This window comes from Aulonocara sp. 'chitande type north' Nkhata Bay, linkage group LG17 (assembly GCF_057382095.1).
Source record: "Aulonocara sp. 'chitande type north' Nkhata Bay isolate Kocher_YH1m ecotype deep benthic linkage group LG17, A_spYH_male_GT1.1, whole genome shotgun sequence".
In the NCBI taxonomy this organism is placed as follows: Eukaryota; Metazoa; Chordata; class Actinopteri; order Cichliformes; family Cichlidae; genus Aulonocara; species Aulonocara sp. 'chitande type north' Nkhata Bay.
The window spans coordinates 15,617,182-15,644,340 of NC_141360.1; the positions used below are offsets into that span (position 1 = coordinate 15,617,182).

The 27,159-nt window shown below is 41.7% G+C and overlaps 1 protein-coding gene and 1 long non-coding RNA gene across 2 annotated transcripts; both read left to right on the top strand.

Moving 5' to 3' along the window:
- The first annotated feature begins 6,214 nt into the window (after window positions 1-6,214).
- LOC147309812 (uncharacterized) lies at window positions 6,215-7,057 on the top strand. Its single transcript, XR_015125764.1, has 3 exons — window positions 6,215-6,402; window positions 6,699-6,800; window positions 6,896-7,057. It is a non-coding gene; the product is annotated as an uncharacterized LOC147309812 (long non-coding RNA).
- Window positions 7,058-12,101: 5,044 nt separating this feature from the next.
- LOC147309813 (uncharacterized) lies at window positions 12,102-22,434 on the top strand. The gene is made up of 12 exons (XM_086269956.1): window positions 12,102-12,180; window positions 12,399-12,503; window positions 12,608-12,775; window positions 12,896-13,012; window positions 13,310-13,513; window positions 13,748-13,855; window positions 13,960-14,127; window positions 14,248-14,364; window positions 14,663-15,334; window positions 15,439-15,606; window positions 15,727-15,843; window positions 16,141-22,434. Exons 1-12 carry the CDS (start codon window positions 12,132-12,134, stop codon window positions 21,567-21,569), a joined length of 7,422 nt encoding a protein of 2,473 aa, XP_086126082.1. The 5' UTR covers window positions 12,102-12,131; the 3' UTR covers window positions 21,570-22,434.
- Window positions 22,435-27,159: the final 4,725 nt, after the last annotated feature.

Here is a 27,159-nt window from a genome sequence, read left to right on the forward strand (position 1 = left end):
ATTATTACTACCTTCTTCCGGAAGCAACGTGGCTGTCCTGCTGTCTCCCTTCGAGTCTCCTCTCTGTTCACGTCCAACCTTGTATCTGCTCCTTTTCCTGGAATGACAAAGACAGAAAAAACACCTACCTGCCAAGCCTTGATTATTAATATTATCTTATTGATTCTTTTTATTATCTAAGTTTGGGACAAATATCATCCTGACTGTTAACTAGTTATGATATCTAAGCATGCTGCAAAAAACTCTCTGCCATCTATGTCAATCACAATATTTTGATTCAGTCATGACACTGAATGAAACTTCCGACCCTCAAAAACACAGAGCGCCAACTTGTTAATGAGAATATGCAATGTGTATATAAAAGCAGCTTTATTTAATTATTTTAATCCTAAGTAACACAGTTGGTTCTGAAATGTCATTCATGCTATCACTATGGTCTGCCTGATTAAGTAATCACTTACCCCATACCTAGTAGTTGTCACGGCCAGCGGGGGCAGACCATGTGGAGAGTGTGTGTGGTGGACCCAGGTGCGAACACAGGCGAGGAGACTGGAGTGAACTTAAACTGAAAGCAAGCCTTTATTTGGGCTGATGCAGAAGGTAGTAGACAAAACATAACAGGGACAGAGACTGCAACTAACCAAAAACCTAAACTGGAAAAACACTAACCTGACTGAAAGGAATAACTATGACCACTGTGAACAGAATGCTGTGTAGATGCATGGAAACTGTGAACCAAATGGCGTGACGAAACAGACATGAACATACCTGCACGGAACCTCATCGTGCGGCTGCATGAAAAACAACATAGGCAGGTTTGATTAAAGTATAAAAGCATTTAGTGTCTAAGTATTGAACCTTACATGCTGTTCATAGACAGATATTCTCTGACAAAGTCAAATTTTGTACTTGAGTCTAACCAGCACTATGCTGTAAACCCAGATGACTTTTCATTACATTGTGAAGAAATTTTCTTAGGTAAGAGAAAAATTCTGGAATCATTTACTTAAAAAAAAAAAGATTTTAATAGACTGTTTAGACACTCCCAAAGATCATTCTAATGATGACCAACGTCATCATCGTGTTTGGGCCTCATTCCAGTGAACAGCGAACACATGAAATTGTCCAATTACTTGTGCACATTGCATATAAAAATAACAGTTACCAGGGAAACAGTAAAATAATTTTGTTGTTCTTCCAAGATTGTCATCTTCTCATGGTGGAGAAGCTGTGTGGTTCAGAGATCTCAAGAACAATCAGTGTTGGGGAGTAACGAAATAAATGTCCCGGCATTACGTATTTAAAATACAAGATATGAGTAACTGTATTCCGTTACAGTTACCATTTTAAAAGGTGGTATTCAGAAATACAGTAACTTTGTTGAAATAAAGGGATTACATGGCGGTCTTTTCCTGTTTCATGTGTTCGGCTATGCCCTGTCTATTTTTGGTAATGTCATGGAACGCTGTGTGGCAAGCAGGAGGAGGACCCAAATGCAAAACTCAGACACGGGGATGAACTCGAGAAACACAGCTTTAATGCTGGCACGGCAGAACACAGGAAATACAAAACTAAACTGGGAAAAGTAAACTAACACTCGCAGGTAGACACAGGAAGATCCACACAACATGAGGGAGAACGCGACACAGCACTGAGGGAGACGCAGACATAAATACACCAAGGGTTAACGAGCGGAGTGGGAGCACATGGGGAACACAGGTGACACTGATAATAATCACGAGACATGGCAGGAGTGAACACAACACTGGTGGGGAGACGGTCGAGGCGAAACAGGAAGTACAGAGGTTCAGACAGGAGGAGAGAGAGCACGAGTAGAACACCAACATAACGGGCAGGGGAGACACGGAATAAACATGAAAGGGGACGAGGGCTCATGAATACACAGAGGGGCACACAGGGGGTAGAGTCATAAAGGGAAAGCACTCAGGGAACAACACAACAGGGCAACTCAGGAAACAGAGCCTAAACAGGGAACTGAATACAAAGATACATGAGAGCTAAGAATACTGGGCCGTGACAGCACCCCCCCCCCCCACAAGGGCTGGCTCCCGACAGCCCCAACCCGCGAACAAAAACAAGAAAAACAGAAAACAACCCACCCAGGGCGGGAGGCGGGGGACCAGGACGGAGGGACCAGAACAGGAAACAAAACCACCAACAGAAAACACAGGAGCACAAGACACTAGTCCATAATAAATGTCAGGAGGCCGACAGGCACAAAAGTTCACGGGTCACACGGTCGGGGGGCCGACCAGACGGGTGGCACAGGTGACGGGAGCAGGTACGGGTGCCAGGATGATAGGAGCCTCTGCCAGTCTGGGAACAGAAGCAGGGACCAGCTGGACCTCAGCTACCCTCTCCCGAAGAACTGATACGGGAGCTAGGGAAGGCTGGGCCCACGCTGCCTTGGTTACAGAAACTGAAGCGGGAGAGCTGAGCTCAGGAGCAGAAACAGACACAGGGAAAACAGAGTTAGTGGAGCTAGAAACAGTGTTAGCGAACAGAGATTCATGGCGGGCCACTCCTAGCGACTCTGTAGGCCTTAAGCTGTCCATCTTAGGAGTAGCAGTCTCTAAAACAGTCATTGCACAGGAAGATCCAGGTTTAGCAGAGTCAGAGTCTGTAATACCGGGCACAAAGGGCGTGCCGAGCCTCCTGCCTTCTCCTCTCGTTAGGGAAGGCGGAGTTTGCACGCTGCCGGTTCCGAACGGAGTTTGCTGGGTCCATTACTGGTCGCGTTCTTCTGTCATGGAACGCTGTGTGGCAAGCAGGAGGAGGACCCAAATGCAAAACTCACAGACACGGGGATGAACTCGAGAAACACAGCTTTAATGCTGGGACGGCAGAACACAGGAAATACAAAACTAAACTGGGAAAAGTAAACTAACACTCGCAGGTAGACACAGGAAGATCCACACAACATGAGGGAGAACGCGACACAGCACTGAGGGAGACGCAGACATAAATACACCAAGGGTTAACGAGCGGAGTGGGAGCACATGGGGAACACAGGTGACACTGATAATAATCACGAGACATGGCAGGAGTGAACACAACACTGGCGGGAAGACGGGCGAGGCGAAACAGGAAGTACAGAGGTTCAGACAGGAGGAGAGAGAGCACGAGTAGAACACCAACATAACGGGCAGGGGAGACACGGAATAAACACGAAAGGGGACGAGGGCTCATGAATACACAGAGGGGCACACAGGGGGTAGAGTCATAAAGGGAAAGCACTCAGGGAACAACACAACAGGGCAACTCAGGAAACAGAGCCTAAACAGGGAACTGAATACAAAGATACATGAGAACTAAGAATACTGGGCCAACATGGCCCAGGACCGTGACAGGTAATTCCACACCAATGGAAACAAAACACACATTAAGATGCTCTAATGTCTCAATCTTGCGGCCTGCATAATGACTTGACAATTTTTTAAAATTTTTATTATTGTTCAAAAAACTATTTAATATGAAGCCAGGCTGTGTTGGCCTCAGGTTTATGTAGTTAACTGCTAAGTGTGAGAAAGTGCGTTTCTGGTCATTTTACGGTGAAACATGAAAGTAATGCAATGAGTAATGTATCAAATTAGTTTCTCCTGGAATTAATTAAGCAATGTATGCTGCTAAGTGATGATGGTGACTTTCAAAGAGGAGCAAACAAGAACTCAATGAGAACTGATAAATGAATCAAAAAGGAAGCAAATCGATAGGTAACATTGATAATGGAATATGAATTGCTGAATTCTTATTCTTTTCCCCATACACAGTGCAATATATGAACCATGGGATAAGACGAAAACCAGCATCCACAATGACCTTTCACAGCTGGAGGGTACAGCATAATTTGAACAATAGGTTTAGTGTGGCCAAAGAGTGAAAAGAGAGGGAAAGGGATCTGGACTGACGGGGTGGAGTTCCTAGAAGGCTAATCAGGAGATTCAACAGTTACAAGTACCCTGGCTCCTTAAAAAGCATTATCTCTCTTCAAGCAATGGAAATGTGGAGGATTAATGAATGTCCGAGTCACAATCCGACATGAAACATGAAGCATTCATCTATTATTTCTATTCTATCTGTACATCTGTTACAGCTCCTGGATAACATTCTCCATAAAATACTTTTGGAAGTGATTGCTTCATCTTTTATACAGACCTATCTGTTGTTGGACTGCAAGTGCTCCCTGAATGCACAATTGAAATCATTAGAACCACAGCAGAAAGTAACTGAATCTTGACTTATATGTATGAAACGTGTTAAACCGGCTCTAAATAAAAAGTGTTGAAATGCTAGAACAAACAAGTTTCCAGATATCATCTTCAAAACATCCATTGTGTTATTATACGGTGGGATATGTTTTTGGAATCCAGTACAGCAGGCATGGTGAGGGACTTCTCATGAACCACAAGGTTTTTGTTTTCTGTTTGCACTTTTGATTCAGTAACAAAATATCAGCAGTCAATAGACCTTGTGTCTCACAATCTTCCTCCTTTCTTACCTTACTGTATGGCCTCTCACGTCTCAGATTTGATTTGAACCAGGAACTGCCCTATATACAGTATATGTTATTTAAATAAGAGTTGTAAAATGCAAAAGATTTCCTGTTTCATGTTCAGGATTATGAATGCAGCTGCATTAGTGAAACATTCCAATACTGATACCTGTGCCTTAAGTCTATGATTAAAGACAGAACACACAAAAAGTCAAATATAGGGGGCTAGATGTGGGATCTAAAATGTAAGTATATAGCAAAAGGAATGGAGAGGTGGTATCTTAAACGTGTATTGTAGGGTCTTTAGCATACAATATAACCAAACTTAAGGTAACTGTATCTGTTATTTAGTGCTAAATTAATAAAATTGAACTGAACTAAATACCTGGTTCTGAATTTCTACTTTTGCTGTGGTCATCAGTTTTAAATACCTAACCAACTAACAAAAATAGCAAAGCAATAATTCAGTGGAATATAATGCAAAGCTACTTGTTATTACCACCACTGAGCTGGAAAATTAGTGGAAGGTGGTTGCAGTTTTCACTTAAAAGGAACGTTCAGGTCAGGGGCTACATAAAATTAAAAAATGTATTTTGATGTGCGTGTGTGTTTTGCAAATCTGTTTCAAAATAGTGTTGTTTGGAAAGACTGAAAAGACTCTCTCAAGCATTAGTGAAACCTCAGCAAGAGTGACTGTGGAGGTTGTATGTATCTAAGTTGTTTACCCAGCCTTAAATAAAAACGAACAAAATGCCAGAACAAAGACGTTCCAAAGAAACTGTTTCTAAAACACCTGCTGTATTTTTCTGGGTGTGAGGCTGTGGTTGGAGTCTAAGCAAGTATTTGTGGCATTTGGAACAAGACAAGCTGAGGGATTTCTGAAGAAGAGCAAGCAAATGTTTGTGCTAGTGATGGAGTAAAAAAGTAAACATGCTATGACTTTTGCATACCATGACCTCTAATGTGTCATGTTTGATTTAAAGAAAAACAGTACATTTTACATTACAAAACATACTTACATCCTTACGTCCTACGTAAATTATTGTTTCATGTTCTGGATCATGAAGTTAGACATTTTAACGTTGGTATTAACCTGTATTGAGAACGCCTTCAATGGAGACAATGACAGAAGGGAGCAATTGTGGGCTTTGAAATGTAAGTATATAATTGCTATGTAGTTTTTTTTTTAAATGCATAACTTAGATTATATCATGATTGGATCTGTGTAGTGTAGAAATTTTTTTCTACAATACAATACACTTTAACCACACATCAATTTAACATGTGTAAACAGCCTCTTTGAGTAAATACATTTTCTCTGATTAAATAAAGTAATAAATGTATGATTTATCCTTAATGATGTTTCAGAGAGCAGGGAAAGATCAATTTTGAGGTTTTACAGCACTCATTTTTGGAGAAAAACATTTATTATCACAGAATATCATCTGCTGTTTTTTTTCCCTAAGAAGTAAAAATATAACAACCAGCAATATTTAAATATAAATTATTGAATGGTACAGTGTGTGTTACTAGGTCTAGAAAAGCAGTGGAGTTCACTCCAAAGCAGTGGAGTGAAGAATTAATGCGGTAAATTTAAATTCCAATCATATCTCTTACTGTAGCAGTAACACTGTAGGCCAAACTGCCTCATCAGCTCATCTGTAATCTTGATCTTTAGGTCCTTTCAGAAATCTTTTTGTTTGCTTTTCTCTTTTTTGAAGGAGGAGCTTCTAGGAAATTGATGTCTGTCTTTGTTTTTCAGTCTCTGTAGAGTATATAAATGGATCCATTTATGTTATGTGTAGTGTCACTATCTGGGAAAACAAATCTTCACATTATGATGAAGCTGATTCTTTCCCTGACTCTCTTCTGGGCACTCTGCAGCACAGGTACATCATCTTGTTCTTAAATTTAGACTTCTCCAAAAATGTAAGGACTTAAACGTTTTTACTTCTGCAGAAAACATTTTTTAAAAGGGAATATAAATGTTATCCTGACTAATTATGAACTGACTTCAAATCATGCTTCTAAGCACTATTTAAGGAGTTAGCCTATTTTTGCTCACCATTATTGCACGTTATGTATTGCAAGATCCCTTAAAGCCTTTCAACCAATAAAGCAAAACCCAGCTATCTTCATGAATGTGAATGAAAATGTGATCACAATTTCACTTTTTTTTTCACAGCGGGAGCCCTTCAGTGTTTAACCTGCAAAGATGTGACATGTTTAACGACAAACCCAGTTAAGTGCACTATAGAGAAGGCGTGTGTGACATCTTCTATTCTAGGTAGTCTCTTCTTTATTCCGTCTTTTACTTTTCAGTGAGCATACATGTACTGGGAGGTTACATCAATGTTAACAAACTCCACTTTGATTCTGCAGTGACATCGTCTGGAATTAAGGTACCACAAATCATCAGGGGTTGTGCACCAGACTTCGTGTGTCCTGTCTTAGGCTCTCAGACATATTCAGCAAACCTGGGTATTTTGAGTGCAGCTGCATCTGTTGAATGCTGCAACAAAGACAACTGCAACTTAAACATTTTGCCTGGCAAGTAAAGATAGAGTTTCTATATGACAAGAAAACACAAGCTAGATAATAATGTCGGAATCCTGCCATCTTCTTGACCTGGAATGTTAAATCTGGTCACTGTAATGTTTTCTGTTTTTGAAAAAGATTTTCATTCCTATTTCAGTCCCTGCAGATCAGACCGAGAACAATCTGAAGTGTTTTTCATGTGACCCCGGCTCCACTCAGTGTAACTCTACAGTGAAGTGTAGTGGAGTAGAGAATCGCTGCTTTCAAGCATTTGGTAATTCTCTTCAAACCTGTTTTGCTACCTTGAAATGTTTATACAAATTTGTGTTTTTGTAATATGAAAAATGAAACATCAACAAAAGGAAAAAAAAGCATTATATTACATACAACTTCAAGATATTCTGTTATTTGAGTCATATTATGAGTCACTATTACACTGACGAAATAAGGAAGCTAATTTAATGAGACTGCTACGTGAAAAAAACACCTTACAAACCCACTGGTAAAATACACCTTGCTGGTAAATGTTGTAATTACATGCTGTAGAAGGTTTTTGCTTAAAGCGTCTTTCAATACTTCTTTCTGATTTGAGCAAAATTGTTTCTATAAAGATGAAAAATCTGAAATGATGATTTTTATCTACAGTGCCATCAGGTATCAGCACTTCAGTTCCAGTCAAGGGCTGCATGTCTGAAAACATCTGTACAGCAGTGTCCAGCCTGTCAAGTCTCCCTGTCTTGAATCTTGGGAACGTCAGCTGTTGTGATAACAATTTGTGTAATACTGCTCCAACAACAACTACCACGTTCATCTATCTTATATTTGGACTCATATATATTATCTATTAGAATAAAATAAAAAGGCATGAAAAACATTTGAAGTATCAGAAATACTCAGAAAACACCTTTTTCAAGACCTGATTGGGGTTAGGAAATCCAAATTTAGTTAAAAGAGGCTGGAATCTGTCTGAAGCTGAGGTACAGTAAAAAGGCATCAATATAAGACAAATAAAAAAAAAACAGCATACATACCAATATTTACTCAATATATCATACTTTCTGCATATTTTCTTTTTTCTTTTAATTATCAAGGATATTAGGCATTTTAAGGCTTGTGTGAAATGTGGAACTGGAGCATTCCTTGTAGCAGGAAAAATAGTATCAATATCTGAAAACAATGAAGATTCAACTCAAACAATGCTAAAGACTTTACAGGCATCAACAATCTACTGCACAAGGGATTCTGCATAAATGGCTCTCAATGTAAAACCATGAACAAAATAAATAAAATCAAATACATGAAAAGCAAAAATATATAAATAAAAACAAGAAATAAAAATGTTTGAAACCGACACGAATTTTATTTATTGTTTTGTTTTTTCTCATGTCATGCTGGTGGTCATACTTAGGCCAAACAGAATACAATAAAAAAACAAACAAATAAATAAAAACAGATAAATATTTACATGGTGTCCAACCTGTGTTTGGTAATGACGGTGTGCCTTGACATATCCTCCAATCCGTACTGTAACTGGCTATTAAAGTAATGGCACAAACATTCACACACTTATGGTAAAATATATGTATATATCTATATCTATATATAGATATATAGATATAGATAGATACATTTACCATATATAGATATAGATACATATATATATATATATATATAAACACCCAGCACGCCCCTGCGGGCGGTTTATCCTTCAAGCTCGGGTCCTCTACCAGAGGCCTGGGAGCTTGAGGGTCCTGCGCAGTATCTTAGCTGTTCCCAGGACTGCGCTCTTCTGGACAGAGATCTCCGATGTTGTTCCCGGGATCTGCTGGAGCCACTCGCCTAGCTTGGGAGTCACCGCACCTAGTGCTCCGATTACCACGGGGACCACCGTTACCTTCACCCTCCACATCCTCTCGAGCTCTTCTCTGAGCCCTTGGTATTTCTCCAGCTTCTCGTGTTCCTTCTTCCTGATATTGCTGTCATTCGGAACCGCTACATCTAGCTGTGAGAGCAGTCCCTTCTTTCGAATGTTGGAACACTGAGCTACTAGTTGTTTCGCCGTCATTGTGGATGTTGGGTATCGAAGAATCCATAGGTCCCTCATCCTATTCATGTAGCCCCTTCCGCCAGGGTTACTTGCATAGTAGTGTTAAGGTTCAAAAATATTGGGGATGGACACCAGAGGAAAAAACCCACAATAACAACACTGGTCCGGTCGGGTTGAGTCAAACGATGATTTAATGATCACACACGTGGGAGATGGACACTGTATGCAGACAGTCTCAGATCTCATCTCAAAAAACACATCACCATAGTTTTATGAAATCAGGGTATTAGAACGCCCCCTCATGCGTAGTGACAGGTGTAATACAATCAATGTTGACAATTTTATTTAACACAAAGAATAACATTGTCTCCTTCCCGAGGGCAGACGCTGACTGCCCCCGTCTCCTGGAACCGTCTGTACCCTGCTAAGACACAACATGGCAGCTACAAGGACTCTTTCATTTGTTAAGACCATCAGTGTGTATTGCTCTAAATCAAGTCTATAATATTAAATGAATATTGCTGGATCAGCTACTTCTACTTAAAACATATTAAAACATGACTAAGCACAAAATCACCAAGAATAACATCTTATAAGTGCTGTGTAAGCGCGTGCGGCCTTCCAAGCTCAAAGCCTTTGCCCTCCATAGATCAGCCAGACTCGCGCTGGCTGTAGCTTTTAACCTTTAATTACCTTGAGCACAACTCTAGAAAAAGCAACAAACTGCAATGTGTATGGAATGATCAGGGTTACATCTGCAATGGAAAATCATGTTATTATTCTGGTACCTGTAAGAAAAGATCAAACTAAAGTTATCACCATCACTGTAATGCAAAGAATAATGTAAGGTCAAAAACTTCAATTTATGCTTAATGCAAAGCTGGTTATATACTTCTAATAAACTAATAATGCCATATTAAAATATTAAATGATAATGAGAAAAACATCCCCTCCTTATTTTACAGTAGCATTCCAACAACGCCCTGTTTTCGTCTCTTGCCCACCGATGCCTTCTTGTTCCAGTAGCCCACTTTTCGTCAGGGTGCCCTGGTTCCTCAACACCTGACGCGGACCTTGTTGATCCGGGCGACGTCCGAGCCGGCATGCCTTCATATTTATCTGTCTCGCTCACGCTCCCAGGACCCTGACACACAGTAGTGTTTCAGATGTTTCATCTAAGACTTGGAAACAGAAAGGAGTAAAGAAATAGTAAAGAGAAGCATATATTAAAAAATAACTCGGCTGTAGGGTGTAGGTGACATACCAGGGCATTAGCTAAAGAATTACTGCAATGGCCAAACCCTTAATTAAGTGATTCAGAAACAACCTGCGTTATTTCTGTGATAGTCCATAATAGAACAAAAAGAAGTTCTACGTAAGTCAGGTGTGTGTAACACATGATTGTACTTGATAAATAAGATGCTTTATGTTTGATTTGAATAGGCGTGCTATTATTATGTTACAAAGAGAGCGTGGCAATGACATCCGTTTAACAACAGCAGGTGTGGTAAATTCAGAGTAGCACAACACTGTGACAGAGTTACAGCGTCAGTTGTGCTTCATGATGGTTTTTGAAAACATTTGAGATGGTAGATCATGAAGTTTAGATGATTCCTTGGCTGTTTGAAGCGTGTAAGAGCAAAATGTACAAAGCATAGAAGCATAAACCAGAAAATCAATGTTTGAGCTAAAAGACATTTCAGTACAGTAGCTGAGTAAAAGTAAAGTTACTCCACTGTTCAAGTATTGATCTTGATCGGGTAAGGCAGCTGCCACACCTGCAGCAGGTTTTACACCATTGATCACAAAGCCGTCAGTTTCTCAACAAACCAGATCTACAGGAAAGAATGAAGCAGGTGTGGGGCAAGAAAATAAAAAGTGATTAACATGTTTTATATTTTATTCAGACAGTTACCTCCCAGTCATGACTGTTAGTTCTTGCATTAAGGAACATCTGATGATTTTCTTTCAACTTACACATAAAATCAAACAGATTTTACACCACACTGTTTGTACTGTGTTAGTGAGTAAAATCAAGTTTTCATATCGAAATGGTCAACAACTGGCATTCAAGTAGGAATGAAAACTGTTATGGAGTATAAGCTGATTAAATAGACATCTACAATGATCACTGTTTTTTTCAGATATATTAATTTTGAGATTAAAAACACAACATTTGTTAGCAAATTAATAGTTCTTTTTGGACTTCTTTCTTTTGTTTTATCTTGACCTCTGTAGGATCTCTAAGTTTGTGTCCCTCTCTTAGACAAACAAACATGAAGCTACATTATGACAAAAACTGTATGATTTCGCTGAATGCATTATTAGCCTCACAAATATGAAGCCTAAAATATTGCAGTCGCTCTCTAGTGGCTTACTACAGTACAGGTAATGTGAGGTACTTGATGTTATGTTTATGTTACTTCAGTTACTTTATGAGAGCATCTGGTCCTCACAGTGTGTGCTGATAAAATTCTGGTCCTTAGACAAATGTAGTTGATAACCCCTGATCTATTTAGACACCATTTATGATTAGTAGTATATGTAGAGGACAACACTTAATGTAAAGCATTTAGGCTTGATCTTCATCAGTTGTAGAAAAGTTATTCCAGGGTTGTTTCATAACATTTGGTCCTGATTTTATTCGGAAGTGTCAACTGTTATAAACAAATGGAATTGTCTGAACAAAAAGTCAATTATGGTTTCAAAGTCAAAATTAAAGATGATGGCTTAATGACACAAGACGCAAGGTCATTCTCATTTGTTAAAAACTTAATAATGTAAAAAAGAATTCCTGTGTTTTTTGTGATGCACGAATACTTGTTATTGAATTGAAGAGGAAAGGTGTGGTAAGGTGCTGTGACATAATGATTTGACAAAAGAAGAGTTAATTGCATGAATGGTCATGCTGTAAAAATGTGAACACATGCAATTGTGAGGTCACCTGTTCAGTATATAAAGTGCAGTGCTGCTCCTCAGCTTTAGTATCACAGTCCAGGCAAACTAATCTGCAGAACTGACCTGTTCATCACAATGAAGCTGCTGTTTTCTCTGTTTCTCCTCTGGGCACTCTCCACCACAGGTAACTACACTCATTTCACCTGCAGGTAGAAGAGAGTCTAATTTAAAGCTTTAAATATTTTATTTAAATCTTACATTGTAATTTTTTCCCCCAAAGTTAGTGAGTAGAATTGACTCAACTGTAACCTGCTGTAACCCAATATGAACTTTCAGAACATCTCATATTTGCTATATATTTAAATTGTGATGATCAGTTTTGTGTTTCTCTCCTGATTGCAGCTGGAGCCCTCCAGTGCCAAACCTGCACAAATTCAGCATGTTCAAGCACAGCACTACTTACATGCTCCTCATCGGAAACAATGTGTGTTACAGCTACCATTCTAGGTAATGTTTTCTTCATAGCATATTTTATATTTTCACCAAATTACATCCACTGTGAAGCTATTTGTGTTCCATCAACATTAACAAACTGCACTTTGAATTTGTAGCTACTTCATCTGGAACTCCGGTCACACAAATCTACAAGGCATGTGCATCTTCCTCCCTGTGTCCAGCCGTAACCTCTCAGACATTTTCAGTCGACCTGGGTTTTCAAAGTGCTCTTGCTTCTGCTCAATGCTGCAACACAGATAACTGCAACTCAGCAACTCTACCAAGTAAGTTAAATACTACGTTGCTCATCGAAGACAAAAGAATAATATAAAGAAATAAAAACAATAATCTGATGTTGTAAGAGTCTCTGTTCTGAAATGAAATGTCCTCCTTTTGTGTTTCAGATCCTGCTTCTCAGTCAAATAATGGTGGAGTATGCAACTTTTGTGACCCTTCCACTGGTCAGTGCTCCTCCACATTACAGTGTCAGGGAGTGGAGAACCAATGCTTCCAATCAACCAGTGAGTCTTTATGTTGTATCAGTTGTGTCATCGGTTTTAGATCAAAGATGATTTCAAATTCTTTTGTGATACATCTGACATATAAAAGAGCGGAAACTTTTACCCTAATTTATACTAAATGTTATCCTTGGGTGTGAAAGTTACTGTGATAAGATTTTAAATTTCAAGCCTGGAAGTCAGACAAACATAAAGTTTTTAAAAAGCTGTTAAGTTGTTTTTTTTGCATGAAATATATTAAGCTTCCTGGAAAGTAGCCAATTTAAAACATATCCTGAAATTCTTCTCTTTGATCTGCAGTCAATAGCGGCACCAGCACGTTTCCAGGTTACGGCTGCGCATCTGCAAACCTGTGTGCAGCTGCTTTAAGCCTGGGTTCTCTACCTTTCATGCAGAGCGTTGGTACAGTATCAGGTGTTGCCTGTTCTGCAGCACCAACTACAACTGCTGCCCCAACTACAACCATCCCCCCAACTACAACTACAACCACTGCCACAACTACAACCACCACCCCAACTACAACCACCACCCCAACTACAACTACCGCCACAACTACAACCACCACCCCAGGTACAACTACAACCACCACCCCAACTACACTTACAACCACTGCCAAAACTACAATCACCACCCCAACTACAACCACCACCCCAACTACAACTACCGCCACAACTACAAATGTCATATTTGCTATATATTTAAATTGTGATGATCAGTTTTGTGTTTCTCTCCTGATTGCAGCTGGAGCCCTCCAGTGCCAAACCTGCACAAATTCAGCATGTTCAAGCACAGCACTACTTACATGCTCCTCATCGGAAACAATGTGTGTTACAGCTACCATTCTAGGTAATGTTTTCTTCATATCATATTTCATATTTTCACCAAATTACAACTGCTGAGAAGCTATTTGTGTTCCATCAACATTGACAAACCGCACTTTGAATTTGTAGCTACTTCATCTGGAACTCCGGTCACACAAATCTACAAGGCATGTGCATCTTCCTCCCTGTGTCCAGCCGTAACCTCTCAGACATTTTCAGTCGACCTGGGTTTTCAAAGTGCTCTGGCTTCTGCTCAATGCTGCAACACAGATAACTGCAACTCAGCAACTCTACCAAGTAAGTTAAATACTACGTTGCTCATCGAAGACAAAAGAATAATATAAAGAAATAAAAACAATAATCTGATGTTGTAAGAGTCTCTGTTCTGAAATGAAATGTCCTCCTTTTGTGTTTCAGATCCTGCTTCTCAGTCAAATAATGGTGGAGTATGCAACTTTTGTGACCCTTCCACTGGTCAGTGCTCCTCCACATTACAGTGTCAGGGAGTGGAGAACCAATGCTTCCAATCAACCAGTGAGTCTTTATGTTGTATCAGTTGTGTCATCGGTTTTAGATCAAAGATGATTTCAAATTCTTTTGTGATACATCTGACATATAAAAGAGCAGAAACTTTTACCCTAATTTATACTAAATGTTGTCCTTGGGTGTGAAAGTTACTGTAATAAGATTTTAAATTTCAAGCCTGGAAGTCAGACAAACACATAAACGTTTTAAAAAGCTGTTAAGTTGTTTTTTTGCATGAAATATATTAAGCTTCCTGGAAAGTAGCCAATTTAAAACATATCCTGAAATTCTTCTTTTTGATCTGCAGTCAAAAGCGGCACCAGCACGTATCCAGGTTACGGCTGCGCATCTGCAAACCTGTGTGCAGCTGCTTTAAGCCTGGGTTCTCTACCTTTCATGCAGAGCGTTGGTACAGTATCAGGTGTTGCCTGTTCTGCAGCACCAACTACAACTGCTGCCCCGACTACAACCATCCCCCCAACTACAACTATAACCACTGCCACAACTACAACCACCACCCCAACTACAACTACAACCACTGCCACAACTACAACCACCACCCCAACTACAACTACCGCCACAACTACAACCACCACCCCAGGTACAACTACAACCACCACCCCAACTACAACTACAACCACTGCCACAACTACAACCACCACCCCAACTACAACTACCGCCACAACTACAACCACCACCCCAGGTACAACTACAACCACCACCCCAACTACACTTACAACCACTGCCAAAACTACAATCACCACCCCAACTACAACCACCACCCCAACTACAACTACCGCCACAACTACAAATGTCATATTTGCTATATATTTAAATTGTGATGATCAGTTTTGTGTTTCTCTCCTGATTGCAGCTGGAGCCCTCCAGTGCCAAACCTGCACAAATTCAGCATGTTCAAGCACAGCACTACTTACATGCTCCTCATCGGAAACAATGTGTGTTACAGCTACCATTCTAGGTAATGTTTTCTTCATATCATATTTCATATTTTCACCAAATTACAACTGCTGAGAAGCTATTTGTGTTCCATCAACATTGACAAACCGCACTTTGAATTTGTAGCTACTTCATCTGGAACTCCGGTCACACAAATCTACAAGGCATGTGCATCTTCCTCCCTGTGTCCAGCCGTAACCTCTCAGACATTTTCAGTCGACCTGGGTTTTCAAAGTGCTCTGGCTTCTGCTCAATGCTGCAACACAGATAACTGCAACTCAGCAACTCTACCAAGTAAGTTAAATACTACGTTGCTCATCGAAGACAAAAGAATAATATAAAGAAATAAAAACAATAATCTGATGTTGTAAGAGTCTCTGTTCTGAAATGAAATGTCCTCCTTTTGTGTTTCAGATCCTGCTTCTCAGTCAAATAATGGTGGAGTATGCAACTTTTGTGACCCTTCCACTGGTCAGTGCTCCTCCACATTACAGTGTCAGGGAGTGGAGAACCAATGCTTCCAATCAACCAGTGAGTCTTTATGTTGTATCAGTTGTGTCATCGGTTTTAGATCAAAGATGATTTCAAATTCTTTTGTGATACATCTGACATATAAAAGAGCGGAAACTTTTACCCTAATTTATACTAAATGTTATCCTTGGGTGTGAAAGTTACTGTGATAAGATTTTAAATTTCAAGCCTGGAAGTCAGACAAACATAAAGTTTTTAAAAAGCTGTTAAGTTGTTTTTTTTGCATGAAATATATTAAGCTTCCTGGAAAGTAGCCAATTTAAAACATATCCTGAAATTCTTCTCTTTGGTCTGTAGTCAAAAGCGGCACCAGCACGTTTCCAGGTTACGGCTGCGCATCTGCAAACCTGTGTGCAGCTGCTTTAAGCCTGGGTTCTCTACCTTTCATGCAGAGCGTTGGTACAGTATCAGGTGTTGCCTGTTCTGCAGCACCAACTACAACTGCTGCCCCAACTACAACCATCCCCCCAACTACAACTACAACCACTGCCACAACTACAACCACCACCCCAACTACAACCACCACCCCAACTACAACTACAACCACCGCCCCAACTACAACTACAACCACCACCCCAGCTACAACTACAACCACCACCCCAACTACAACTACCGCCACAACTACAACCACCACCCCAACTACAACTATAATCACCGCCCCAGCTACAACTACAACCACCACCCCAACTACAACAGCATCTACCACCCCAACTACAACAAAAACGACGACCCCAGCTACAACTACAACCACCACCCCAACTACAACTTCAACCACTGCCCCAACTACAAGTACCGCCACAACTACAACCACCACCCCAACTACAACTGCAACGACCACCCCAACTACAACTAAAACCACTGCCACAACAACAACCTCCACCCCAACTACAACCACCACCCCAACTACAACTACAACCACCGCGACAACTACAACCACCACCCCAACTACAACTACAACCACCACCCCAACTACAAGTACCGCCACGACTATAACCACCACCCCAGCTACAACTACAACCACAACCCCAACTACAACTACAACCACCGCCCCAACTACATCCACAACCACCATCCCAACTACAAGTACCGCCACAACTACAACCACCACCCCAACTACAACTACAACCACCACCCCAACTACAACTACAACCACCGCCCCAACTACAACTACAACTACCGCCACAACTACAACCACCACCCCAACTACAAGTACCGCCGCAACTACAACCACCACCCCAACAACAAGTACCGCCACAACTACAACCACCACCCCAGCTACAACTACAACCACCACCCCAACTACAACTACAACCACCGCCCCAACTACAACTACAACCACCATCCCAACTACAACTACCGCCACAACTACAACTACAACCATCACCCCAACTTCAAGTATCGCCACAACCACCACCACCACCCCAACTACAACTACAATCACCGCCCCAGCTACAACTACAACAACCACCCCAACTACAACTACCGCCACAACTACAACCACCACCCCAACTACAACTACAACCACCACCCCAACTACAACTACAACCACCGCCCCAACTACAACTACAACCACCACCCCAACTACAACTACAACCACCACCCCAGCTACAACTACAACCACAACCCCAACTACAACTACAACCACCGCCCCAACTACATCCACAACCACCATCCCAACTACAAGTACCGCCACAACTACAACCACCACCCCAACTACAACTACAACCACCACCCCAACTACAACTACAACCACCGCCCCAACTACAACTACAACTACCGCCACAACTACAACCACCACCCCAACTACAACTACAACCACCACCCCAGCTACAACTACAACCACAACCCCAACTACAACTACAACCACCGCCCCAACTACATCCACAACCACCACCCCAACTACAAGTACCGCCGCAACTACAACCACCACCCCAACAACAAGTACCGCCACAACTACAACCACCACCCCAGCTACAACTACAACCACCACCCCAACTACAACTACAACCACCACCCCAACTACAACTACAACCACCACCCCAGCTACAACTACAACCACAACCCCAACTACAACTACAACCACCGCCCCAACTACATCCACAACCACCATCCCAACTACAAGTACCGCCACAACTACAACCACCACCCCAACTACAACTACAACCACCACCCCAACTACAACTACAACCACCGCCCCAACTACAACTACAACTACCGCCACAACTACAACCACCACCCCAACTACAACTACAACCACCACCCCAGCTACAACTACAACCACAACCCCAACTACAACTACAACCACCGCCCCAACTACATCCACAACCACCATCCCAACTACAAGTACCGCCACAACTACAACCACCACCCCAACTACAACTACAACCACCACCCCAACTACAACTACAACCACCGCCCCAACTACAACTACAACTACCGCCACAACTACAACCACCACCCCAACTACAAGTACCGCCGCAACTACAACCACCACCCCAACAACAAGTACCGCCACAACTACAACCACCACCCCAGCTACAACTACAACCACCACCCCAACTACAACTACAACCACCGCCCCAACTACAACTACAACCACCATCCCAACTACAACTACCGCCACAACTACAACTACAACCATCACCCCAACTTCAAGTATCGCCACAACCACCACCACCACCCCAACTACAACTACAATCACCGCCCCAGCTACAACTACAACAACCACCCCAACTACAACTACCGCCACAACTACAACCACCACCCCAACTACAACAACAACCACCAGCCCAGCTACAACTACAACCACCACCACAGCTACAACTACAACCACCATCCCATCTACAACTAAAACCACCGCTACAACTACAACCACCACCCCAACTACAACTACTGCCCCAACTACAATCACCGCCCCAGTTACAACTACAACCACTACCCCAACTACAACTACCGCCACAACTACAACCAGCACCCCAACTACAACAACAACCACCACCCCAACTACAACTACAACCACCACCCCATCTACGACTACAACCACCACCCCAACTACAACTACAACCACCGCCCCAACTACAACTACAACCACCATCCCAACTACAAGTACCGCCACAACTACAACCACCACCCCAACTACAACTACAACCACCACCCCAACTACAACTACAACCACCACCCCAGCTACAACTACAACCACAACCCCAACTACAACTACAACCACCGCCCCAACTACATCCACAACCACCATCCCAACTACAAGTACCGCCACAACTACAACCACCACCCCAACTACAACTACAACCACCACCCCAACTACAACTACAACCACCGCCCCAACTACAACTACAACTACCGCCACAACTACAACCACCACCCCAACTACAAGTACCGCCGCAACTACAACCACCACCCCAACAACAAGTACCGCCACAACTACAACCACCACCCCAGCTACAACTACAACCACCACCCCAACTACAACTACAACAACTGCCACAAGTACAACCTCCACCCCAACAACAACTACAACCATCACCCCAACTACAACTACAACCACCACCCCAACTACAACAAAAACCACCACCCCAGCTATAACTACAACTACTACCCCAACTACAACAACAACCACTACCCCAACTACAACTACAACTATCGCCACAACTACAACTACAACCACCGCCCCAACTACAACTACAACCACCATCCCAACTACAACCACCGCTACAACTACAACCACCACCCCAACTACAACTAAAACCACTACCCCAACTACAACTACAACCTCCACCCCAACTACAACTACAACCACCACCCTAACTACAAGTACCTCCACAACTACAACCACCACCCCAACTACAACTACCGCCACAACTACAACCACCACCCCAACTACAACAACAACCACCAGCCCAGCTACAACTACAACCACCACCACAGCTACAACTACAACCACCATCCCATCTACAACTAAAACCACCGCTACAACTACAACCACCACCCCAACTACAACTACTGCCCCAACTACAATCACCGCCCCAGTTACAGCTACAACCACTACCCCAACTACAACTACCGCCACAACTACAACCAGCACCCCAACTACAACAACAACCACCACCCCAACTACAACTACAACCACCACCCCATCTACGACTACAACCACCGCTATACCTACAACCACCACCCCAACTACAACTACAACCACCGCCCCAACTACAACTACAACCACCATCCCAACTACAAGTACCGCCACAACTACAACCACCACCCCAACTACAACTACAACCACCACCCCAACTACGACTACAACCACCGCCCCAACTACAACTACAACTACCGCCACAACTACAACCACCACCCCAACTACAAGTACCGCCGCAACTACAACCACCACCCCAACTACATCCACAACCACCATCTCAACTACAAGTACCGCCACAACTACAACCACCACCCCAACTACAACTACAACCACCACCCCAACTACAACTACAACCACCGCCCCAACTACAACTACAACCACAACCCCAACTACAAGTACCGCCGCAACTACAACCACCGCCCCAACTACATCCACAACCACCATCCCAACTACAAGTACCGCCACAACTACAACCACCACCCCAACTACAACTACAACCACCACCCCAACTACAACTACAACCACCGCCCCAACTACAACTACAACTACCGCCACAACTACAACAACCACCCCAACTACAAGTACCGCCGCAACTACAACCACCACCCCAACAACAAGTACCGCCACAACTACAACCACCACCCCAGCTACAACTACAACCACCACCCCAACTACAACTACAACAACTGCCACAAGTACAACCTCCACCCCAACAACAACTACAACCATCACCCCAACTACAACTACAACCACCACCCCAACTACAACAAAAACCACCACCCCAGCTACAACTACAACTACTACCCCAACTACAACAACAACCACTACCCCAACTACAACTACAACTACCGCCACAACTACAACTACAACCACCATCCCAACTACAACCACCACCCCAACCACAACTACAACCACCACCCCAGCTACAACTACAACCACCACCCCAACTACAACTACAACTACCGCCACAACTAAAACTACAGCCACCACCCCAACTACAACTACAACCACCGCCACAACTACAACCACCACCCCAACTACAACTACAACCACTGCCAAAACTACAACCTCCACCCCAACTACAACTACAACCACCACCCCAACTACAAGTACCGCCACAACTAAAACTACAACCACCACCCCAACAACAACTACAACCACCGCCACAACTACAACCACCACCCCATCTACAACTACAACCACCGCCCCAACTACAACTACAACCACTGCCAAAACTACAACCTCCACCCCAACTACAACTACAACCACCACCCCAACTACAAGTACCACCACAACTACAACCACCACCCCAACTACAACTACAATCACCGCCCCAGCTACAAGTATAACCACCACCCCAACTACAACTACCGCCACAACTAAAACCACCACCCCAACTATAAGTACCGCCACAACTACAACCACCACCCCAACTACAAGTACCGCCACAACTATAAGCTCTGCAGCTACAACTGCTACATCAACTGCAACAACTGCCTCTACAACCAAAAGTGATGCTTGTTCTATCAGACTGGGAATGTTCCATCTGCTGCTTGGACTCCTTCTCTTTACCTTTCATTAAAGTCCCGAATAACAAAAAAACAAACAAAAGAACATATGATGTTTTAACAAGACTCAAAAACCTTTTGGATATTCACCTTGTGTTTACAAACCACTGTTAAAGTATAGTCAATGAAAAAAGGTGATAGAGTCTTGTTGAAGCTGACTTGGAATAAGTATGTAAGACTTCTTTGTATGTTGTCATGATGGACAATTATGTCCATTATGTCCAAAATAATATAATAATATAATAATTATTTATAATGGATGATACAACTGAATCCTTATAACAACAACAAAGCATGCTTTGGAAATAGAAGAAAGAAGGAGAATTTCTATTTCTTATTTATTCATTTATTTTGCTTTGTGCTTTTTATTTTCTGCATTTCTCTCTGTATATTACTAGTGATCAATGGTGAATCTGCAAGGGTGGCATGTGCCCACCTAAAATTAATCTCTTGCCATCCTTAGTGGAACCCAAGTTTTGCATATGACAGTGTTGTTTATTAAAATAAGCTAGCATTAACACTTTGAGCCTAGCTACAGTTAACATTGACAGAGTGAGCAATACAGTAAGTTTGCACCTCCTCTTGTCAGACCTGCAGGGTTTAAGCTTGTGGTGTTCTCCTCTGTCTTATGGCAGACAAACTATTTTTTTGCACTGGCACAAATAATTTGTGTGGCATCTTACTGTGACACCTGATTGTTGTCTAATTTTTGTTTTAGTAGTTTTAAATAGAGGTACAAAAAAACAAAAAGATGCCTGCATCTTTTGGTAAATAGTTGTATAGAACTTTATTGTTTACAAAATGTGGGTGTAGGTATTTAGAATTTAGGAAATTTCTGTAGATCTGCCCCTGCTGATGATAAAGATACAATAAAGCCCTTGTCCTATATCCTTCTGTGTTTCACTGTTAAACTGGGAACATTTCTGACATATGCTGGTATAGATTAATTTGGTGGTGTTGAGGCTGCTGCTTACAATCCTTTGTGTAGTTTTCACAACCGCTGGCAGAGTCATCTTCTTTGCCATAGAGCAGATTCCATGCCAGTGATGCAGGAGCACAGGGAACTCTCTACCACACATCTGTAAAATAGTTTTAGTACTGAATTTCCAAGTCCAGTGTTCCTTCACTTCCTGAGAAAGTAGAGTTTGCCTGTGCACCTTTTTAACCACAAAGAAAAGGTTGTTGTTCCAGATCAGGTCCTCAGAGGGATGTTCAACAAGATAATTAAAACTGAACACCTTTTCAGCTGCTCCTCAATGTGTAGGGGTGGAAGGGAGTTTCTGCCCTTCATGAAACGCTGAGACTGGTATTCAGATTCATCATTCCGCCCCATCTATCACACACTTAATATCTTAAATGTAAAAGTTAATTACAGTACAATTAGAAAAAACCCGAACAACCATGTGAAACGGATACGGTTGAACAGTCCGATTATTCCTCAAATTCCAGTATTGAATAAAAGCTGTATGCCGAGAGTGAATGAGACTAGACATCGATTCACTGATTTACACTACTAGGATAGAAATGTCATTTAGACTGTAGAAGTGTAGTAGGTGGGTAACAAAAAGAGGAAAGCTAGTCAGAACTACCAGAAGGTTTAGTATGTATGTATGTATGTATGTATGTATGTATGTATGTATGTATGTATATATGTATGTATGTATGTATGTATGTATGTATGTATGTGTATGTAAATTAGGACACACTAATTCAGGTCCTCTACCACAGGCCTGGGAGCTTGAGAGTCCTGACAGTGATCTCGGATGTTGTTCCTGGGATCTGCTGGAGCCACTCATCTACCTTGGGAGTCACTTTTTATCTATCTATCTATCTATCTATCTATCTATCTATCTATCTATCTATCTATCTATCTATCTATCTATCTATCTATCTATCTATCTATCTATCTATCTATCTATCTATTTATTGTAGGAATGTTTAGCTTATTTTAGAGTTTAGAAATGTGTTAACATAGAATGTAGAACTATTGTAGAGACACTGACACTGCCCTCAATATAATAAGGGCCTCACTGTGTCGTGAACTTAGGAGTAGATTGTAGGAGACCCCTCCCCCACTTGAACTGTGAAAGTAAAACAGAGAGGAGTTAATGCTGAGTGGAAATTCCCCAGAGAATGTTTGGGTGGGGGTCTCAACATTTGTAACTGGATAACTGTGGTCTGGAAGGGAGATGGGTTTTATGACCTCTAGGGAGTCACCTAAATCCACAGTGTTTTAACTGTCACGCACACACATCCACATGCACACTCACTCATGTGCACTCACACATACACACAGGTATGCGTACACAGTCACACACGAGCACTCACATAGACATGCGGGAATGCGCTCACATAGGCATTCATGTGCTCGTGCACATAGACACAGACACAGAGTTTGCAGCACACCGTGGGGGTTTTATGATAGGGTCGCCCCTACAAAACTGTGTTTCACAGACAAAGGAGTGAAGATTTTTTGCAGAGGGACACACCGGCCTCGTCTTCCCTTCTAGAAGTGCATGCTTAAATGAAGATGAATAAAGATAAATAAAGGTTTTGTGAAATGACTACTGAGTTCCGGTGCCGTCTCTGGAAGTTTCGATGAATAAAAGAACCGGGGTAAAACTGATTTCGCAACAGTTTTGGTGCCGAAACCCGGGATTCACTCGAGGCCCAGAGAGGATGAATTGGCCACCAGGCCAGTAGGTGTCCTCCAGGCGCCCTAAGCCCGCCCCAATTCCATATCAACCACAGTAGCTAAGGCGGGACCAAACCACGACCCCCTACCCCCGCTAGGTGATGGAGCCAATCAAAGGAGCCCAGAGGGATTGATCTAATGTGGTGGCAGAGGCTATATCGAGACTAATGTGATCTATTAGAAGGTTTCTATATTGGTTAGAATTAAGGTTAGAATTTTTATTTTTCCAGTTTATGAGGACCGTTTTATTGGCGATGCATAGGGCAGTAAAAACCATGTGGACTGTATTAGTTTCTGTAGTGACCTCATCCAATTTTCCCAACAAGCATACTAAAGGGGAGGTTGGAATTTTACATTTCAGACACTTTGATAAGTCTTCACATATCTCGTGCCAAAACTTCTGCACTGGTGGACAGAACCAAAGAGCGTGAATGTAATTGTCTGGTGTATTGCCTTGACAGTGTGAGCAGTTGTTGGAAGATGTAGAGCCCATCTTGAACATCCGATGACCTGTATAGTGCACTCTATGTAGTATTTTGTATTGTATTAATTGCAGACTGGGATTTTTAATCAATTTAAAGGTTTTTAAGCATACCTGATACCAGAAGTTTTGTTCTAAGCTGACTGATAAATCTGCTTCCCACTTTGAAATAGGAAGGGATGTTGATTCATCTAATTTAGAAAGTGTTCTGTATATTTTAGATAATAATTTGGGGGATTTAAGAGTAAGGAAATGTGCCGCACTTGGTGGTGTTTGTAATTCAACTTGACTGAGGTTAAATTTCCTTTTTACTATGGATTTAATTTGTTGATATTCTAAAAATCTTTTCTTGTTGATCCCATATTGTGCAACTAGTCTGTCAAATGGAATAAATTCTGTTCCCTCTAATATATGTTCTAAGTATTTAATTCCTTTACAACTCCATTCTGGGAAATTAATCATATTATTGTTTTGTAATATGTCAGGGTTTTCCAGATAGGTGTACGTTTGCATGGGATTAATGAAGACTCAGTTATTTTTAGAAACTCCCACCATGCTGTCAGAGAAAAGCTGATGTTGATACTTTTAAAGCATTCATGTCTTTTGATGTTTGAGCTAATAAATGGTAGGTCTGAAATCTCTAGATCCTTGCATAGTGCCTGTTCAACATCTAGCCAGGGCTCATCTAAGAAGGTATGTTTTAACCATTCTGAGATGAACTGAAGCCTGTTGGCTAAGAAGTATTGGTGAAAATTAGGCAGATCTAATCATCCTCTATCAAATTCAAATTCAAATTCAAATTCAAATTTTATTTGTCACGTACACAGTCATACACAGTACGATATGTAGTGAAATGCTTGGACAACTGCTCGTGACCTAAAGAAAACAAAAAAGGAAAGGCTATGAATAAGATAGGAAATAAATATGAAAAATTAAAAAGGGTAAATTTAACTAGGAAGGAATAAAATATAAATTAAGGTTAAAAATGAAATAACTGTACAACACAAATTAGAATGAAGGGTAAATTTAACTGGGAAGAATAAGATAAAATATATAAATTAAAGTTGAAAATAAAATAACTGTACAACAAAATACACAATACACAATATAGAACTATATAAGAATGTATGAAGAAATCTAAATATAAATAAATATATACACAATAACAGCAGCTGTACAAGTATTAACTGGAAATGAAGAATATAGTGACCAGTGTTGTGCAAAAACAATGTCCAGAAAGTCCAGTGTGTGTGTAAGAACCATATGTGTGGGTCAGTACTGTGTGGTGGTGTGATTGAGAGACCGTATCGCCTGCGGGAAGAAGCTCCTCCTCAGTCTCTCTGTGTTGGTCTTCAGGGAGCGGAATCGCTTTCCTGACCTCAGCAGAGAGAACAGTCTGTTGTTGGGATGGCTGAGGTCCTTCACGATCTTCCTGGCCTTGGTCCAGCACCGCCTGCTGTAGATTGAGTGCAGGTCAGGGAGCTCGGAGCGGATGGTGCGCTCAGCTGACCGCACAACCCTCTGTAGAGCTCGTCTGTCCTGCATGGTGCTGTTCCCGAACCAGGTTAAGATGTTTCCCGCCAGGATGCTCTCTATGGTGCACGAGTAAAAGTTCCTGAGCACCTTGGAGGGCAGTTGGAAGTCTCTCAAGCGTCTGAGGTGGTAGAGACGCTGTCGGGCCTCTATCCTTGGTTCTTTGTAACGTTTTTAAGCTGATACGCGGGGGTTTATCTTTCCAAAGGAATTTGGAATTATATGAATCCAGAGATCTGAACCAGGGATCATCAAAAATAAGTAATTTATTTTTGGCAAGGTCATCATTTTTATAGAGGCGACCCTTCCCATGAGTGATATGGGTAAAGATTTCCATCTAGTCAGATCGCCTTCTACTTTCTTTAGAAGTGGGATGTGGTTTAATTTAGTTAAGTCTGAAAGCTTAGGAGAAACATTAATACCTAAATATTTAATATTTCCAGATTGTAGTGGGGCAGAGGAAGAATTATGGAAGGAGCAGTTAATGGGAAGAACTGTAGATTTTGGCCAGTTAATTGAATAATCTGAAACTCTTGAAAACCAGTTTATTAGAGTAATTACCTCATAGAGGTTTGTTTGTGTGTTTTGCAGAAAAAGCAACACATCATCCGCATAGAGACTGATTTTATGTTCTATGTTCTTACATTTTATGCCCTTAATTGTTGTAGCCTGTCTAAATGCTGCTGCTAGAGGTTCGATAAAAATTGCAAAACGTGAAGGGGAGAGTGGGCATCCCTGTCTGGTGCCCCTCAGGAGACAGAAGCTGGAGGATGTCTGGTCATTTGTTCTGATACGAGCTGTTGGGGAATTGTATAATATTCTTATCCAGTTTATGAAAGAGTTTCCAAAACCAAATTTGTGTAAAGTTGCGAATAAAAATTTCCAGTTAACTCTG